The sequence below is a fragment of the Rutilus rutilus genome, assembly GCF_951802725.1.
Source record: "Rutilus rutilus genome assembly, chromosome: 11".
In the NCBI taxonomy this organism is placed as follows: Eukaryota; Metazoa; Chordata; class Actinopteri; order Cypriniformes; family Leuciscidae; genus Rutilus; species Rutilus rutilus.
This window is the reverse complement of record NC_140216.1, coordinates 35,719,852-35,739,595: the sequence shown is the minus strand read 5'-3', so window position 1 is coordinate 35,739,595 and position 19,744 is coordinate 35,719,852. Positions and strand designations below refer to the sequence as shown.

Sequence of the window (19,744 nt, the reverse complement as noted above, 5' to 3'; positions counted from 1 at the left end):
AAATATTTAAACTCATATTGCGATCTCTGACCTTTGATTGCAGGTATCTTGGAAAACGCGAGCACAGTTTGAGACGCTGTTGAGATCTTTTCTGAAACCAGAGCAAGCACGTAAGTGAATAAAAAGCAAACAAACAAATAATTAAACATAAAAACAATTAAAAAATAAATTCCCCTTTCAGGTATCACATGGTATCATTGGTCATCCACATCGCAGAAGGACTTTACATGCTGTCAGCCTGTGTGTTTGTGGTTATAACTTGCGTGATTGAAGACTCAAGGTCAGTGGTAACTTAGTGGTTCAGGCTTTGGGATGATATCATGAATGTTTTGGGTTTGATGCCAGATCACACTTCTCTTGTGATCTAAAACAAAACACTTAACCTCGGGTTTCTGTTGAGGTTACAGTGTAGTGTATATTCCTCACATGTCTGAAAAAAAAACACACACAAAGAACTGACTCTCATATTGAGATCACATGCCAGAATGATCTATTCAATATGAGTCACAGTCACAATTATTTTTATTTTTTTTTACTTTTTACTTTTTGTTTTACATTGTATTGCATCACCGCCTTATAACTCAATTGATACAAGTTCTAGGGAAATTACCAAGAAACAGAACTGACAATTTAAGGGCAGTTATTCTTCAACTATCTGGTTAATTATAACATCATGTGATTAGTCATAGAGTGTTTTACCGCAGTCACAGATGCATAAAAATGGCAACAGCTCACTTAAAACGGAAGCCTCCAGTCTTATTGGTTTATGTTTTGCAATATCAAGGAGTCCGAGTCAGGAGTGCACTGAAAACATGGACGTTTACAAGAAACCAAGCTGTGACATTTGGCACTTCTGGAAGAGCTGGGTTAACCCTTTAACTGTCACCCCCCCTTTTTTTCGCATACACAAAAAAATCACTATACAAACTTAAATGGTTGTAATTCAAGAATGCTTTGGAATATAGACATATGGTTGGTCTTGTTTTTAAGAAGACATTTGCCAGATTATTGTAGAAGTGAAATAAATTATGAAAGTGAAACAGAAAAAAAGTTATATAAGTTTGAGTTTATGAAAATATAGAATGTAAAAATATAATTATTTATATTTTATATAAAATATATATATTACAAAATATATTTTACTCTAAAACTGCTTGAAAATTAAAGCCAAAAATCTAAACAAGTTGTGTTCCAAATTTTAGGTTGATATCTAAAAAAATGAGCTTTCAGTAAGATTTTATTTGGGCGCAGTACCAAACTTTTTCACTAGATGGACAGCCAGCTTCCTTACTGACCATATAAGGGCGTCTCCATTTTCATATATGTTTTGAGTGATCTGAACCATGTATTTCCATAATTTCATACAATTTATGAAGTATACATCCTATTCAGAAATAGTATGGGTGTTTTGGCAGTATTTGATTTGATTTCAACCTCTAATAAACATAAAAAGTGCACATATGTGTGTTATAGCTCGCTGCCGCTGCGTGCCGCATCACAAATCGAGAATCTATAATATTTTTCTTTATATTCTAAACATTTTCAGACCTTTTTTTCTCATAAAATTTAATTGGTGTTATCTTTTGAACTCTTGGCATGAAAACAAACTTGGATTTCTACCAATCTTTCATGATTTTTCATGTTTATTTCAATTTCAAAATAAACGCCTAATGAATATGAAATATTCTTGTTGCAAATTGATAAATTACTGCTCCTCTGTAATATATTTAAAAAAACAGCCACCAAATATGAAAACTAGAGATTGTAAGCTTTCAAATGATATATAGTTTGTCAATATTACTTTAGGTTTTTACTAAGATATTATTGTTCTAAATATATATGGGCAAACGTCCCACCTGTGGGACGGTGACAGTTTTCATAGAAAACAATGAATCTATGCAAGATATTGAAACGTTTGAGGTGCCTTGTAGCAACAGTAAACCAGTATATTCCACTAGGGTTTCACAGTCATGTATGGCTTTAAAGGGATACTCCACTTTTTTTGGAAATAGGCTCATTTTACAACTCCCCCAGAGTTAAACAGTTGAGTTTTACCATTTTCGAATCCATTCAGCCGAACTCCGGGTCTGGCGGTACCACTTTTAGCATAGCTTAGCATAGATCATTGAATCGGACAGGACCATTAGCATCTCTCTCAAAAAAATGACAAAAGAGTTTCGATATGATTTCGATCAAGAGTTTGACTCTTCTGTAGTTACATCGTGTACTAAGACCGACGGAAAATGAAAAGTTGCGAATTTCTAGGCTGATATGGCTAGGAACTATACTCTCATTCCTGCGTAATAATCAAGAAACTTTGCTGCCATACCATGAGTCCAGCAGGCGTAATGATATGACGCAGCGCCTGAAAATAGTCCCCAGCTCGGTAACTTCCAACGTGACCGGGACTAAGTTTGTCTAACCTATTAGACCTATTTTCAGGCGCTGCGTCATATCATTACGCCTGCTGCACTCATGGTACGGCAGCAAAGTTTCTTGATTATTACGCAGGAATGAGAGTATAGTTCCTAGCCATATCAGCCTAGAAAATCGCAACTTTACATTTTCCGTCGGTCTTAGTACACGATGTAACTACAGAAGAGTCAAGTTTTAAATAGGAAAAATATCTAAACTCTTTGGTCATTTTTTTGAGAGAGATGCTAATGGTCTTGTCCGATTCAATGATGTATGCTAAGCTATGCTAAAAGTGGTATCGCCAGACCCGGAGTTCGGCTGAATGGATTCGAAAACGGTAAAACTCAACTGTTTGACTCTGGGGGAGTTGTAAAATGAGCCTATTTCCAAAAAAAGTGGAGTATCCCTTTAAGGCACTTACATGCTTGAGATTACATTGCATTGGAAATTGTGGCAAATCTATTGATGTCAATAGGGATCACAAGGACAAGAGTTCACAAGGAAAAAGTGCAAGAGTTTGTGAAAGTGTTGCTCTGCCATGTAAAATGTCAACTATTGCTGCAAAACAATCTGGCACATATGCATCTCTTGACCAATTTCAGACTGACACGATCTTTTGTTGCATTGTATTTCCCCCGATTTCAAAGTCCTTTCTCTTAAAAAGCGGCGTCAAAAGTTTTCATCATATAAAGAGCAAAATGTCTTGATGTCTGAGTGGATTGACAAACTAATGTGGACCGGAATTGTAAATGTTTAAAATCTCTTCTGCTCACCAAGGCTGCATTTGGATCAAAAATACAGTAAAAACAGTAATATTGTGAAATATTATTACAATTTAAAATAAGTGTTTTCTATTGTAATATATTTTAAAATGTAATTTATTCCTGTGATCAAAACTGAATTTTCAGCATCATTACTCCAGTCTTCAGTGTCACATGATCCTTCAGAAATCATTCTGATATGATGATTTGCTGCTCAAGAAACATTTTTTATTATTATCAATGTTGAAAACAGTTGTGCTGCTTCATATAAAGTACAGCGTTTCATAATAAATGTCTTTAGTCTCACTTTTCATCAATTGAATGCATCCTTGCTGAATAAACGTACCAACCACAAACTTTTGAATGGTATTGTATACTATGCAGTGTTTTACAAAAGCAATAAGCTATTAGAGGTTGTTCTATGTTGTGAATTAAATATGCATTACAATAAATATCATGAGCACATGAACCTCACGATTCTTCACTGAATAAAACTTCACAAACCTGTCAAAAGCAGACCCTTTCAGACGGTGTAAAAAGGTGTAACACACAAACAAGGTCAGTGTGTCTGCTTCTGTCTGGATTTCCTTATCAGTCTGTGTCTCTCACCCCTGCTGTGCTTATGGCTTGATGACTTCCTCACAACTCTCTCCTAGACCAGACAATGACCAGTGCTTCTATCTGATCTATTCTTATCGGCACACATCAGGACAAACCCAGCACTACCTGCGAATAAAACTCAGCAGAAGAGACATTCCCTCAGTCTGGGTCCTGTGCTGTCTACCAGTGTACAGTAGCATGAACTCATTATCTTGTTTTTTAAATCACTATATTGCAGCATGATGTCAGGTTCAGTAAACACGTCCGCTCGTACTCACATGCGGGTTTCCCTCAGCGAACGCACACACAATGACTGGACACCTGTGAACACTTCAGGCAAACATGTTCAGAAGACACAAAGACATAACTCTGACTTTTCTTATCTACAAACAAGTTATTTTTCTAAGATAGCTGATAAGTGCGCTCATTCGAGGGGAAGATTTCTAGAGAAGAACAAAAATGCTTTCAGTCTGCTCCTCACATAAAAACTATTGTATGTCTTCAGAGGACTTGGAACATTATGGACAGCTTTTATGGTTTCTATATTACTATTAAGCCTAAATTATGTAGAAAAGAGGCATGCTTGCGCTGAAAATAATGACACATTGAATGACTGGATTCAATGACTGTTGCAGGGCTATTCCAGCTCACTTTGAGGTTTGTGATTAAGACTGAAGCAGTGTTATTTTAGTAACATTCATATACTATTATAGTTTTATTACCTTTTTTTAACAATAGTATTATAACAATTCTTATATGGTTTTAGTTAACTATAATAACCCTGCTCTGAAGTGCGGCCAAAGTGCCAAACACTGTAAAGAAATTAGTTACCTTTGTCAAACCAACTAAGGTAATTAATCTGGTTCAGATAACATCATATTTTGAGTTTCTATTGATTAAACCAATCTCCTTATTTGTATTAACTCACTTTTTTTATTTCAATGCTCTCAAAATTTTAAGACAGCCAGGTTACTTACTTTTTTTTAAAGTCAAACCAATTTTTTACACTGTAACTGTTTAGTGAATTCGCCCCAGAATTTCTGAAGAACACAGCCATAAATATCATGTTAATTTATTCCATCTATGAAATGCAACTTTGTTTTATAAATGTTACTGTTTGGAAAAACTCTAAGCCATGGTGCACCCACAGCCGGCCTGCTAACTCTTTGAAACCATCATTACTGGATATAAAGCTCAATCTGCTTTGAGCTTGTATCATTTTCAGATCTGTTTGTTTATTAGCTCAGGAAACTGAAGACACACCTCAGCACCTGGATATTGTACACAACGCTCTATTCATAACTCATGAACACAGAGATGCCCCTTTCTTCACGTCCAATACAAGGGTGAAAAGAATAGCTTAGATTATTTTTTTTTATTTTATTTTTTGAGATTGCTTTAAAAAAATATATGAATACAAATGTTATAATTTCAAGTTCTACGTTATGCTCTATCTTTATTAAAGCTCTGTTTAAATTTTTTGTATGATGGTTGGCCATTCAAAAAGTCACTGACATAATGCCAGAATGGTTTCTGAAGGATCATGAATAAATTACATACAGTATTATTATTTTACAGTAAAAGTTATTTTAAATGTTAATAATATTTCATTAATAATTTGTTAATAATATAACGCAGCCTTGGTGAGCATAAGAATGTTTTCACAAAGAAGTTTCAGTCAAAATCTCGTTCCTGTGTGTGTGTGTGTGTGTGTGTGTGTGTGTGTGTGTGTGTGTGTGTGTGTGTGTGTGTGTGTGTGTGTGCGCGTGTGTGTGTGTGTGTGTGTGCGTGTATCTGTGCGTGTGCGTGTGTGTGTGTGTGTGTGTGTGTGTGTGTGTGTGTGTGTGTGTGTGTGCATAATAGAAATATTTTGTAACATTATAAATGTCTAGTAATTATTACATATGTGTATATTCGTGGTTTTATGCACTTTTTGGGTCATGTGTGTGTGTGTGTGTGTGTGTGTGTGTGTGTGTGTGTGTGTGTGTGTGTGTGTGTGTGTGTGTGTGTATCTGTGCGTGTGTGTGTGTGTGTGTGTGTGTGTGTGTGTGTGTGTGTGTGAAATAGAAATCTTTTGTTACATTATAAATGTCTAGTAATTATTACATATGTGTATATTCGTGGTTTTATGCACTTTTTGGGTCATGTGTGTGTGTGTGCGCGTGTGTGTGTGTGTGTGTGTGTGTGTGTGTGTGTGTGTGTGTGTGTGTGTGTGTGTGCGCATGCGTGTGTGTTTGTGCCAGTTTCTCACTGTAAAAAACAAAGGTCGTTTGGTTATTCAACATCTCGTCTACGACTAATGTAACAATCCATCTGTGCCACATGCTAAATGTTCCGGTAAACACAATTATTCCACGCCTGAGAAAAACAAGGCTCAGTCTGGGCGCTCACACTGACGTCACCGGCCAGAAAGGGCGCTCCAGTATCTGCATGGCTGGAAATTACAGGCTGCAGCAACCAACACTCAAACTGGCAGGGTCTAAAGCCTCCTAAATGAAGCTCTTTTGTAGCAGGGCTTGGCATGACGGATGAGGGCAAGATTCCTCTTTTCCTTTGTGCTCCAGAAGTGCGAGCCAGGAATGAAGCTTTTTGTGTCTGACATAGAGGTGCACAGAAGCATATATAAGTGCACGACAGTCAGGAGTCTCGATGTATCTGTCACGGCCAGTAACTCAAACAATCCGGATCTGATTTCAGGTCCCTATGAAGTCGTCTTTATGAACGATTTACTCTAACGAGACGTGTCGTAATGTACAGTGCTGGTGTTCGATTTCATGTGAAAACCGAGAATGATTTTCTATTATAGTGCTTTTCACAATATATTCTTTCAACTTGATATTACTGCCAAAGTTAATTTACAAGTTAAAAGGACGGTAGCTGTTTGATTCATCACTTTTAGAAAAAAAAGAAAAAAGGTTCAATGGAGATCTATTTATTTTCTGTTTGAGCGTTTTGCAAAGTTACAAAGCACAAAGTCCCTCCAAAGGCAGTTATTCTTTATATCAGTGTGCACAGTTTTTGTCTGAAACACCTCCATTGTAGTTTCAAGTTTTCTTCCGGGAACGAACACGTCACAATATTCCACAAAGGCATATGCAAAATAAAGGTGCGAGGCCTGGTTGAGTTTAGTCTCATCCTCAGATGTCTCACCCACGGACCGCTGGCTGAACGTCTGATGCATGAGGCACACAAAATAGGAAACACTTCAGGAGTTTCGAAGTCATCATCCGATTGGTTGAATTCTACAGGTTTTCCGGACAGGAATGTGCGTTGCATTCTATTAAGGGTTTACCTGGAAACAAAGATTTTGATGCCAAACCCCCTCATGGAAAAGAAAGCCGTATGTTTACAACAGTGACAATGAGAGTATCAGGACCAACTAAATGCTGGATTTTCAAAAAGAGTGGAAAAGATTCTGATCAAAAGATCTCCAGAGACAAGTTCAGTTGGAAAAAAAGCTGATTTTATTGTCCTCTCACCTCGTGTCTTTACCCCCGAGCTCGAGGTCCGACGTGCTGCTGTAAATAACCTCTTCAGCAGGAGGGCATCCCAGGGGTCCGGAGTCACGGTTCTGTCGAATGTTCTCTCTCTCTCTGTCTGCCTCTGTGTGTCCTTGAGGTGTTCGATTGCATCCTGGAGAATAAGGATAAGAAGCACAGTGCGTTAGGAACGTGCATGGAGAGGTTGAGCTGCAGAGGTTACTGGAAGAAATGCTTGATACTTCACAAATAAATAATCAACATTTATTAATTTAGCAGATGTCAGGTGATTTCAGGCATATTAAACATATTCTGTTTCATGTTTTATACATGCTTGTGGCTCCAAATGGTATTTAGACACTTAGTCATGCCACAAAGTGCCATTCTTCATTTTGAGCAGTTTGTTTTGGTTTTATAATTTGAAACTTCTCTTGTGAAATGAAATTTAAATTTAGCAATGCATTACATTGATCAAAAATGACAAGTAAAGACATTTAAAACATTACAATATATTTCTATTTCAAATAAATGCTGTTTCTTTTGAACTTTAAATTCATAATAGAATCCTTAAATGTATCATAGTTTCCACAAAAATATGAAACATCACGACGGTTTTCAACATTGATAGTAATAATAAATGTTTCTTGCGCAGCAAATCATCATATCAGAATGATTTCTGAAGGATCATGTGACACTGAAGACTGGAGTAATGATGCTGAAAATTCAGCTTTGATCACAGGAATAAATTACATTTTGAAATAGATTCAAATAGAAAACAGTTGTTTTAAATTGTAAAAAATAATTCACAATATTCCTATTTTTCCTGTATTTTTATTCAAATAAATGCAGCTTTGGTGAGCAAGACAAAAAAATCGTCCCAAATCCTGAGTAGAAACGTTCTTAGAGCACATTGCACTTGTGATCAGATCGTCTGAGATGGGTTAATCATATCAGGTGTAAAAGGCATTGTGCTGAAACACTCAAATAGAACAGCGCTGTGTGTGTGTGTGTGTGTGTGCGTGCGTGCGTGCGTGCGTGCGTGTGTGCGTGTGTGTGTGTGTGTGTGTGTGTGTGTGTGTGTGTGTGTGTGTGTGTGTGTGTGTGTGTGTTGGAAAAAGTCATGGTGTGTGCTTTGGAACAGTAGCTCCCAATATGAGGTTCCCCTCTTTCCGCTCATTCTGGGCTGATTGATTTACCAGCGGTCCTCGGCTCTGGGCTCCAAACTGCTGCACTGCATATAAAGCAAGATCCGGGGATTCAAGGTCAGGTGGCTTAAAGCAATAGTTCGCCACAAATTAACTTCTGTCATTATTCACCATATATTCAGCATAATGGCCAAGCTGTTCTTTACTATAGAAAAAAAGTGAATGGTTGCTGTCAATCTGCGAAAAAATAAAAACACAATAAAATTACATACAGTCTATATACACAACTGCTCAAAGTTTTGAATAAATTAATAAATAAATGTGTAAATTAAAAGGATGCAATAAAAAGATGTAACAAAAGATTGCTATTTTAAAGAATCATGAAAAAAAATGATGTGTAAATTCCATAAAAATATGAAGCAGCACAACAGTTTTTAACATTGATAATAATAATAAATGTTTCTTGAGCATCAAATCATCATATTAGAATGATTTCTGAAGGATCATGTGACACTGAAGACTGGAGTAATGATGCTGAAAATTCAGCTTTGCATCACAGGAATAAATTACATTTTTAAATATATTCAAATATATATTTAAATATATTTTTGATAAAATAAATGCAGTCTTGGTGAGCAGAAGACACACACAAAAAAAAAACATTTAACAAAACATTCAACCCCAAACGATTAGACTATAGCGTAACTACATTCAGACTTCTGAAGCCATACGTGTGAGAAATAGACCGAAGTTGCTGAAAAACTTTTATGCATTAAAACATGGTGCATGTCATCGTGGACATCAAACATTGCATGACTTAATGCATGCAAGTGCACATGAGATCTAAAAGTTCTGGCAAAGATGAGGATTTTTCGAGACTTTCAGAATAACACGTTTTCATACTTTTCTTTTAAGATGCTTCGTTGCGACTTCCAAACAAGTAACAAATCTGTCAGCTATCAAACACATACTGTTAAACTTCAGGCCATGTGGACTGGACGTGCCGCCCTGCCTGGCATCTGAAATGAGTCGAGCAACCCAATGACTCAGCCTGTGAAATATGAAGGCTTTTAGCAGCCCGCCACAGAGGATCACTTACACTCAACCATCTCTCATTTTTGGGGTTTGGGTATATATTTAGTCATCCTGTAAAAAAGCAGGGAGTTAAACAGCAGTGAAACGTGATTAAAAGAGAGTTTTTGCCATGTCAATTTGCCTTGGTCAAAGAAAGACTACCATGATGGCGACTTGCATTACATCATAAGGTCATTTATCACCTTCAGACAAACATTTCAAGACAAATTACGCCAGTCCATGGGAGAGGAACTCAAAGAGCTATTTGTGGCCTTTTACAAGCCATATTTGGATTTATTTGCTCCGGAACAATCCGTGCGGTGAGGAAGAGGCGGTCCAATGAGCCGTTCTCAAAGCAGAATCATCTGGACTTGGGCCGTTTGGGTCTAACCAAACCCTTTCAAGTGGGCTTCTCTGGTTGCTCCACACCAATGCCAGAGGACCAAATGTGCTCTTTTTCACCGGCTGGAGAAAGTAAACACATCAGAACCGAATCAAAACCCATGTGTGGTTGATCCCCCAGACGACATTCTGATTTAGCTTTAGATGTATAGAAGGCGTCTGCAAATGTGATGAGCTATTGTTTCACAGCTTTGATAGATGAACTTCACCTGACAGAGACTGATGAAGGGGTGGTTTTATTCGTTTAACAGAAGAGGCAAAAACCGAGACTTGAATGAGCAAAAGATAATTAAAGAACCAGAAGAAGGAGGGAATGACATGCTAACAAGTCTTTCATTGGCAGTTAATCATAGATGCTCATTAGGAGCACTGATTACACCACACAATAATGAGATGCACACGCAAACACACACTCTCACAAAGTTTACACACATGCACATCCACCATTGCCAGATGTTCACCTCAACGGAATGAGGAAAAATGCTTGTTGTATGTGAAAAATCCCATGACAGTACCAAAAACTGAACACACACACACAGACTTACAAACACACTCAAAAAACACACACACACACACACACACACACACACACTCAAAAACACACACACACACACACACACACACACACACACACACACACACACACACACACACACACACACACACTCAAAAAACACACACACACACACACACACACACACACGCACACACACACACACACACACACACACACACACACACAGAGAGACAGACAGACACAGACACACTTACGCACACACACACACACACACACACACTCTCTCTCACACACACACACACACACACACACACACACACACACTCAAAAACATACACACACTCAAACACACACACACACACACACACACACACACATACTCAAAAACACACACACTCTCATACACACACACACACTCAAAAACACACTCACTCACACACACACACACACACTCAAAAACACACACACTAACACACATACACACACACACACAAACACACACACACCTCAGTAAGGAGCGGATTAGACATCAGGTGGTCTGTGTAATTAGTGTCAGATTAATAAAAAATTCGTTTAAGCAGCTTTAGCGGTTGATGATTCCTTTCTCATTAACGTGAGCTTGAACTCACTCCAGAAACAAACAAAACTAATATTTGCTAAGCCATACTTGCGAATTGATTCTACAGCGTCGCCTCCGGGTCATTCGGCACAATCGAATTAAATTCATCACAAAAGCAGCAATTCCAGTGAGTCTAAGCCAGTGCTTCCAGGTCAAAAAGCTCAAAACGCTTCACACTGTAATGAAGAGAAAGAGAGACAGTTAAATTCCCATTCCAGAGACACATCAGACAGTATTTCAACCCAGTAACCATACAGGATCAGTATTTGGTTTATCTGTCTGGGACTGCAAAACAGTCGCACATTTACTGTATGCACCATGCACACATATATATTGTACAGACACACACAAATCACCGTGCAGTGTGTTCAATATCCTGCTAGTCATCAGATTATCATTCTTGTAGCTTTACTGCGGAGGAAAAACGGTGGTCGTATTTCACATGACATTAGCAGCTTTTGGGAACTGCTGAATGGAGATAAACCACAGAGGTTTTTAACCAAAAGAAAATGGAAAATAGTAGGACATCTGCAGCAGTTATTTAATTTTTCCATTCCTCTCCATCTCCTGTGATGGATGAAGATCTGGCACTTGCAGTTTTTGGTATAGCACCTGCAACGACATCATCAGTCAGAACTCCACGGCAGAATGAATCATTCGGACACACACCTGCAGGACTTTCCCTGAAGAGAGGAAGATCACACTAACTTTGACAATAAGACATGGTGTCACTCATCCCATCCCTCTTGCCCTGTTTACACCTGGCATTAAGATGCGTTTCGGTCGCTCGGATCACAAGTAGACGAGGGAGACACATTCCCGTTTACACCTGGTGTTTAATCCATCTCTTTTGTTCACTTTCAACCACTTCTGCCATGATTTCTTTGAAAGCAGAGTCTATGGGAGGGTAAATGAATGGGCTTTTTCATATCTTTTGATCTAATAGACTAAATAAGCTCACACAATTTACACGTGAACGCGCATGATGGGAAAACACACAGAGAGCATCAGCTTTCATTTCTGCTCTGACCAGCCGAACGCAGTGAGTGTGTGTTAGAAATCAGAAATGGTGAGAGAACATTGTGCTTGGTATGTTTTTCGTCTTCAAATCAAACTTGGGTCTCTAGCCGGCGAAGTTTAAATCCCGTCTGGCCAGCGTTCATCCCATAATGTTTACACATTAGTTCAGTAGGCGGAGAGTAGATGTCTTTTGTGGCTGTTCGAACACATTCGATCACATGACTACGAAAGCAATCCGGTCTAAAATATTTTCAAGTGTTCGAAAGTAGATAACCTCAATATGTTTTAGACCCCGTACATATTGTATTTAGCGCCGTCCACTTGTGATCGGATTGCAAAACGCTTCTTGAGGTGTAAACAGGGCCTCTGGGAAGAAGGGTTCCTTCAGGATGGTCTAAAACAAAATCCAGGCAAGAAAAATATGTTTGTGCATGTGTTTGTAGTGTACTAAAGGGCAAGGTGGAATCTGGCATTCTGCACTGGAGTGTTAATTTCACAGAAGGGCATCACATACGCGTCTAGAAATCAAAACCTGCCCTTGAGCTCATTGGAAAGCTCACAGAGAGGCTCCTCACACACACACTAGAGCAACAAAGGTGTCCTGTATCACCAGTTTCCACAGTCCCAGAAGCCCTACGAACTCTCACAGATCCAGCATGAAGTCCACATTGTAGAATATTCTGATTAAGAACAACCTACTGAAACATGGCCTTCTGCAGCTCTGCAAGAGAACAAAACCTGACAAATGCATTCACACACTGACCACATCATCACCCCGAGTGTGTTTTTGCACGTACTCGCATTTGATGTTGTGATACTCTCACGCTTTCTATCCCACGGCGGTTAAAGATCTGAACTGGTGGCTGGAAGGTTATAGCTTCAACCAACATTCAACCTTGAGTCTTAAACATAATGCCTCTAAAAAGGTGCATAGTCAACATGAAACTATAATTGCAACTTACTTTCTTAATATTATGTAGTACGCTACATTAATTGAATATTTAATTTAATTACATCAAGTTTTAATGTTTTACATACATTATTTTTTTACAGTATACAGTAACTCTGATATAGTTTTTGTTCATATTTTGAGTTAAAATTTATATTTTCTGTCTTTACTTTTAACAAGTTAAAGTTTTTGCATTTTTTAAAATACATATATTCATTTTATTCGTTTTAGTTATTTTAGTACTTCAAGCAAAATAAAATGAAAATGAGAAATGTTGCATTGGCAACTAGCTAAAATAAAAAAAGTTTAAGATTTTTTTATATTTTATTTAATTTAACAATTATTTTGATAAAAAAAAACTAAATATTTTTTGTTTTTAGTTTTAGTTCACACATGACCTCATAATTGAACAATATTCAGGTTAGCAAGTGTCATCTAGTTGTAAACCTCAAGAATTTATTATTATTAGGGCCGGGACTCGATTAAAAAAATTAATCTAATTAATTAGAGGCTTTGTAATTAATTAATCGAAATTAATCGCATTTTAATTGCACATAAATTAGGGCTGTCAATCAATTAAAAATAATTGTGTTGAACATGTTATTGAAATAATGTTCAAATGTTCAAAGGGTGAGCATTGAAATAATTGTGCCTAGCAAATAATCAATACAATACAATTGAACATTATTAAATTATTGAACATTATTAAATTATTATTGCAGTTTTATGCAAAAAAAATATCTTCTCTTTAGGCAGCCCAAGACATTCTTCCAGTTTACACGTCAGACTAAAAGCAAGGTCAAGCTGAGCACTTTGCATTATGGGATACTGTGTCTAAAAACAATACTGTGGTAGTACAAGCATTATACCTTGTGTCTTAGGTAGTGAAGACTGAGACCACTGATCCGAAAACAGCTTTTCCATCCATATCCTGATAGATTAGATTACAAAAACAGTATTATCTGAGGTCAGTGCTCTATTGTGCGATGATTTACAATGATAAATTGTATTTTCTATAAATCAAACTGTTTCAGGAAGCCCCACCAAAAGGACACAAAGGTCATGAATGCCACCACACGGATGAAGGGAAAATGCTTCATTACATCAGTAACCGAAAGTGAAAGGCTGAAATTACAGTTGTGATCACACATGGTCGGTCAAGTCACTCTAAAAACACGTGGAACGGGTATTCGGTGGGGAAAATGAAAGAGATCTAATTTTACGAGACTGATTTGTGTAATGCAGAAGGATTACAGTCGGGTCATGTTTTTCAGCTTAAGTTGTTAGATATAATTGGTTTTATTTTAACACATTTTTGTGGTATTATTTAAAGATCTTTAAATGTTTCTCTCATCTGGAACATGCAGGTAAACTATATTTTCTGGCCTTTCATATCCTAAAAATCCCCTATAAAGATCTTTAGGGACTGACGGCCAACTACACCAGGTGTTTCTATCATCTCAGCTGATCTGACAGAAAGTGTTATATATGTCTTTGTGTGTGTGTGTTTTGTGTGCATAGGTGCATTCAAGCGTGAGTGTGTGATCAAGTTTTCACTTGATCTAATGGCATGAGCAGAAATCTTGGACCTGTATAGACATTACTGCACATTTTGACCAAAACACACTCTGACTCCAGATCATGTGCTGTCAGACACATAACACACACACACACACACACGTCTCATAACTCACGGCAGCATTATTAATGAAGATCGAGAAAGTGCTGTAAACTGCATGTGCTGCTCGAGCCTCACATACTATATTTTGTGATCTTTGCTTTACAGTAGGAATTCATATATACTACATTGACAAAACCATGAAAACTATTTACTTGAGAACAGAATCGTGGTATTCCTTAAAGTATCATAGTACTACATAAATAACATGGCATGTAAATGATATGTAAATATTAAAGTACCATGACACTGCCACAAATACTAACACTTATACATTTAAATTTGTGAATTTATCATTTAAAAATCATTTTTAATATAATTCAGGTGATTGCAGAGCTTGAGCAAACATATCTACATCACCATGATCAGATGTTTTCTTTATTTTCCTACTGAGAGGAAAGCATGAAGCATATTTTTTCATCTAAACAACACTCTCAGTGCGTGGATGGCGTCTGGATGTTAATTAAAGCTATATCACTGCAAAGGTATTTCTTTTTACTTCCAAGCAAAGAACGAAAAATAAATTTGCCACGAGCATAGATATATATACATAGATGTCAAACTGCTGTTTCTATAAGTGCTAGACGTAAGCCTTGATTCCTGCTGAGAGTTACCCCTTTTCCACCAAGGCAGTGATGGTGCCGGTTCGGAGCCAGTGCCTACCCGCGAACCAGTTCTTTGTGTTTTGACAGCCAAAGAACCGGTGCAAAGCGGCACCAACTCTTTGCTGGACTAGAACCGTTCTTTTACCACGTCATGCTTACGTCGGGGGCTGGGGGCGGGGTTATTGTCGAACTTCTTCTCGAACGTAACCTCCGTCTATAGTAATCCAGACGAGCAGCACAAATGTGTTAAACGTCTTCTTCTGACCCCAATATAGGATCGCAAAGCCAGGCGAAACATTTGCAGAAAGACGATGTAATTGTTATGCTTGAAGTTGGCGCAAGCGTTTCTGGGAAAGCTAAGACGTATGGTGCACAGTGACATAACGACGTCGTTTGCTGGGCTCTCTAGTCAGTGGAAAAACAAACAGGTTCTGAGAAGGTTTGCAAGTTGAACCAACTTTGAACCAGCACCAGTTCCGAACCAGTTCTTTTTTGGTGGAAAAGGGGTAAGTGACGACATGCTGACCATTCCAAATTGGCGGGAGCGCCAATGTGCCTGGAGCGGACGAATGTGGCATCTATGTATACATATCTATGGCTGTGAGTATATTGGGCCTTGAATCATGTTCAGTCTCTTGTACGTTCGTGTGCTCAAGTGGAAAATGAGCAATAAGTTGCTGATGCAGTTCCCTTAACGGCCACCGGTGTCGCTAATAACAAGGGCTTCTGAATTCTATTCATTACCCATTTGTTTTTCCATCTCAAACTGAAGGATTTCTTAAAGTAATCAGTGTTTTTGTAGACAAAACTTCATTGTGTCAGATGGCATGAGTTCTCCTGGGGTGTGTAATACTGACAAACAGCACCTGGCATGGGCCGCATTGTACGCTTGATTATCATCAGGAAGTCTTAGGAAAGCACAATAGGGTGTTTTGTTTCTCTTTTAACTTTCCTCCCTCCTTTTCCTCCTCCTATTTTCTATCCAGACAAAGCTGAACATGGCTGTTGAGAATATATGGTGATCCCCCACCTGTGAGTGTGTAGATACAGGTCACATATTTAAAGGGCTTTAAAAACAACAAAAATAGTGCTTTTTGCTGGCGAGACGTCAGCGGCTGTCAGTTTCCAGAAGAGAGGCATATTTTTGGTTGGAGTTAAACAAAGCGAAGCACACAGTGTAACTCTACCACACGGATGTGAAATTCCAGCTGTCTGTCAATCTCTAGCTGCTGTTTTTGCAAGTAACTTCACATCTCCATGTACAAGCTCAGAAAACGTTTAAAAAGAAACTTTTCAGGGAAAAGGAGTTAGTAAATAGTCAATTCAGATTCAGCTATTGTGCATTGTATGGTATTACTGGCACTAGGAATCTTGAATGCAAAAAAACCTTCTTGACATCTGACCACATTTTCAAAAATAATTCCAATGCTGAAACAAAAACAAGTAGAACAATATCTGTTTTCAGATCTTGTGCAATAAATGCTATAAGGCTATTCACCTGAAAAGTCATTTTATTCTCCTGTGTTTATGATTAACAAAAGAGAAGAGTCACGGCATACATCTCAGTTCAGATATATCTGTGGTGTCATGTTGCATTTGAGTGATTTTAAGATTAAATTCAGTGGTTTTTAGTTCTCCATTCATCTTAAACTGAAGGAACATTTTACTCTGTTTACATGTTGTTGTTGTTTTTTTTCCTCCACCTAGCAACCTCTCACAACACCCAAGAAACGACCAAGTATATCCCTATCAACCACCCAGAACACTCTAGCACGATAGCAACTTTTGCACAGGAAAACACCACTCACATTGTATGCAGTATATGCTACCATTCAAAAGTTTGAGTCGGTAAGGTATTTTTTTTTTTTTATTATTCTCTTATGATCAACTTTTTTTATTCAAAAATACAGTAAACTATAGTCATATATTTTAAAAATGTCATTTATTCCTGTGATCAAAGCTGAATTTTCAGCATCATTACTCCAGTCTTCAGTGTCACATGATCCTTCAGAAAGCAATATCCTGATGCTCAAGAAACATTTTGGAAACTTTATTTCAGGATTCTTTGGTGAATATATTGTTCGAAATAACAGAATTCATTTAAGTACAATTCATTTGGGCATTCTTTACTGTCACATTTGATCAATTTAATGCATCATTGTTAAAAAAATCTAATTAATTACAAAAAACTTTTGGATGTATATATTCTTCTTCACACTGATCCTAGTTTAACATGAAGTTCTAGAAACCAACTCTGTGCCTCTAATCAGTGATATGATGCTAGATTTTTCTACAAAAGCTGAAGCCGTGCACCAGTATCTCACACCATAAAACCTCAATCCTCTTGCAGCTCAGGACTATTGATTTTGAGGGTCAGGTTACACTATTTGTTAAACAGTTTTTTGGAGGCCTGCTTATAATATTGCATCATCCCACGGATAACCTACGACATGTACATGATTATATAAATGTTTATACCAAGAAACTTAAAAGTGTTGACAAAATACCTCACGATAAGGCAGATAGAACACTGGATATGAGTTGATGGACATCTCACAAAGATATTTAGCCCAACATGTAGCTTAACTGGTTGAACATAGCACTAGCACTAGCAATGCCAAGGTCATTGATTTGATTCCCAAACAACATGCAAACTGATAAAATGCACATCTTAAAATGTACTATAAGTTGCTTTGGATTTGGATACACTTAAATTCGGCATGAAACTGAGGGGGATAGTCTTTTCTTCTTGTTACACATCCGAGTGAAACGGCTGGATGTTGATTTTGAGGATCTTTGAGGGGATCTGTAGCTCAACCAGTAGAGCATTGGTGCTTGCAACACCTAGGTCATGGGTTCAATTCCCAGGGAAAGCAAGAACTGGTAAGAATGTAAATGTGTAAATTGAAATGCAATGTAAGTTTCTTTGGATAAAAGCGTTTGCTAAATGCAAAAAAGTTATAGAACTCATGAAATTCCTGAGGAGTTCTGTATTTTCCCCACAAAACAAAATATGTTTGACGAACAGCCATCAACTATATATGGATTATCCACATGGTTTGGGGAGAGTAAAATATTCCTAACCCAAGGTCCTGGGGTTTGCAATGGAATGCTTCCATCTGAACTAATATAAGCGGGACGCCAAACAGTGGAAAGACAACGTTCATAAAATAGGAAAGCATTTGTGACATCTTAAAGGTGCCAAATGCAAATCTGGCAGGGGAAGGGGATTCAATTCAAAGAGAGTTTGTCCGCAGCGCTCCCTGCCAAACGGAACAGGCTGAAAGACCGGAGAGTGTCCGTCACCAGGGAATCCGCAGATCCGATCGAACTCGCGGTGAAGGGGCGAAGCCAGCATGGGCAGTCTGACCCAGTTTTCACGTTCCTTACAGACAGTTGCTTTCCTTGCTCTTTTGATCTGTTCGATGAGGAGAGCAGATCCAGACCCAAGGCAACTTCACACATATGTTTTGTCTATGTTTAAACCTCTACAGGCCTGGAGGAATATCTCGAAAGCAGTCTATGGGGTTATAAACACACACATGCGCACACACTCACAGTTTGAAACATTCTTCCTGTGTAATACAGGATGTAAAGAAACTCCTTTTGTTCCTGATGTTGTGCCCTAACTTTATGATGCGTCTGTGTGTGAAGGCCACAGGAGACGTAACTCCTGAATTATTCCCGTTTCAATATGGCAAGCGTATTGCTTAATACATTCACAGTTGTGTCACAATGTTTTAAATATAGTTGGATTACATCACCGGTCCTGAATCAGTTCCGAAAGTGGTAATGAAAGTGACAGTGATGCGTGAAGGCGCATGAAGATCCATCATGAGTGTTTAGTTTGTAAATGTTTGCTACATCAGAGTTGTAAATAAAGTTATCAGATTTGTTATAGTGAAAAGAGCATAACTATCTTCATTGACGGTGAGAGTCTGGCCTTGTCTGCTTTTATGGAGGCATTGTCTCATAATCAGCATATCCGGCAAAATAATGGAATTAGTTCTGCTCTGTCTTTCTAAATCTTGGTTGTGCGAGCGTTACATGGGAAACTGTTGTGATTCAGACAATCTGTCCCATGGCACGTTTCAAAAGGCAGACTTGCTTTGTTTGAAGACTCCAGGTGCTGATACATCCATCTGTGAGTGACCTAATTCTGAGCCCTCAAAAGAGGCAGCGATCATAAACACACATTTGAACTTGTGTGTAGGTGTATGTATGTATCTATGTGCTTGACATTAACACCCATTTGTTGAATTTTATATATAAAATAAAGGCATCTGAAATAGTAAACAAAGTGTTGTCAAAAATATAGATTTTGAGATACATATCGATACTGAAATATCTGAAACGCTTCCAATGATCATTTTCCGCAGAATCGATACAGGATACCAGCTGCTCTTTCTCTTTCCCTCCTCTCTTCGACAGCGAGTGACACACAAACCCGCCTCCACTCACTCACTCGTTTCATTTGCTC

At 38.0% G+C, this 19,744-nt stretch overlaps 1 protein-coding gene across 1 annotated transcript in view; it reads right to left on the bottom strand.

Annotated features, from left to right (window-relative positions):
• Positions 1-2,817: 2,817 nt before the first annotated feature.
• Positions 2,818-19,744, bottom strand: part of smim13 (small integral membrane protein 13) — a 71,358-nt gene continuing 54,431 nt past the window's right edge. Inside the window, exons 3-4 of the mRNA XM_084423664.1 lie at positions 7,256-7,409; positions 2,818-7,068 (exon numbers count right to left, since the gene is read on the bottom strand). Of these exons, the coding sequence (XP_084279790.1) occupies positions 7,065-7,068; positions 7,256-7,409 (158 nt within the window). The 3' untranslated portion in view covers positions 2,818-7,064. The remainder of the gene's footprint in view (positions 7,069-7,255; positions 7,410-19,744) is intronic.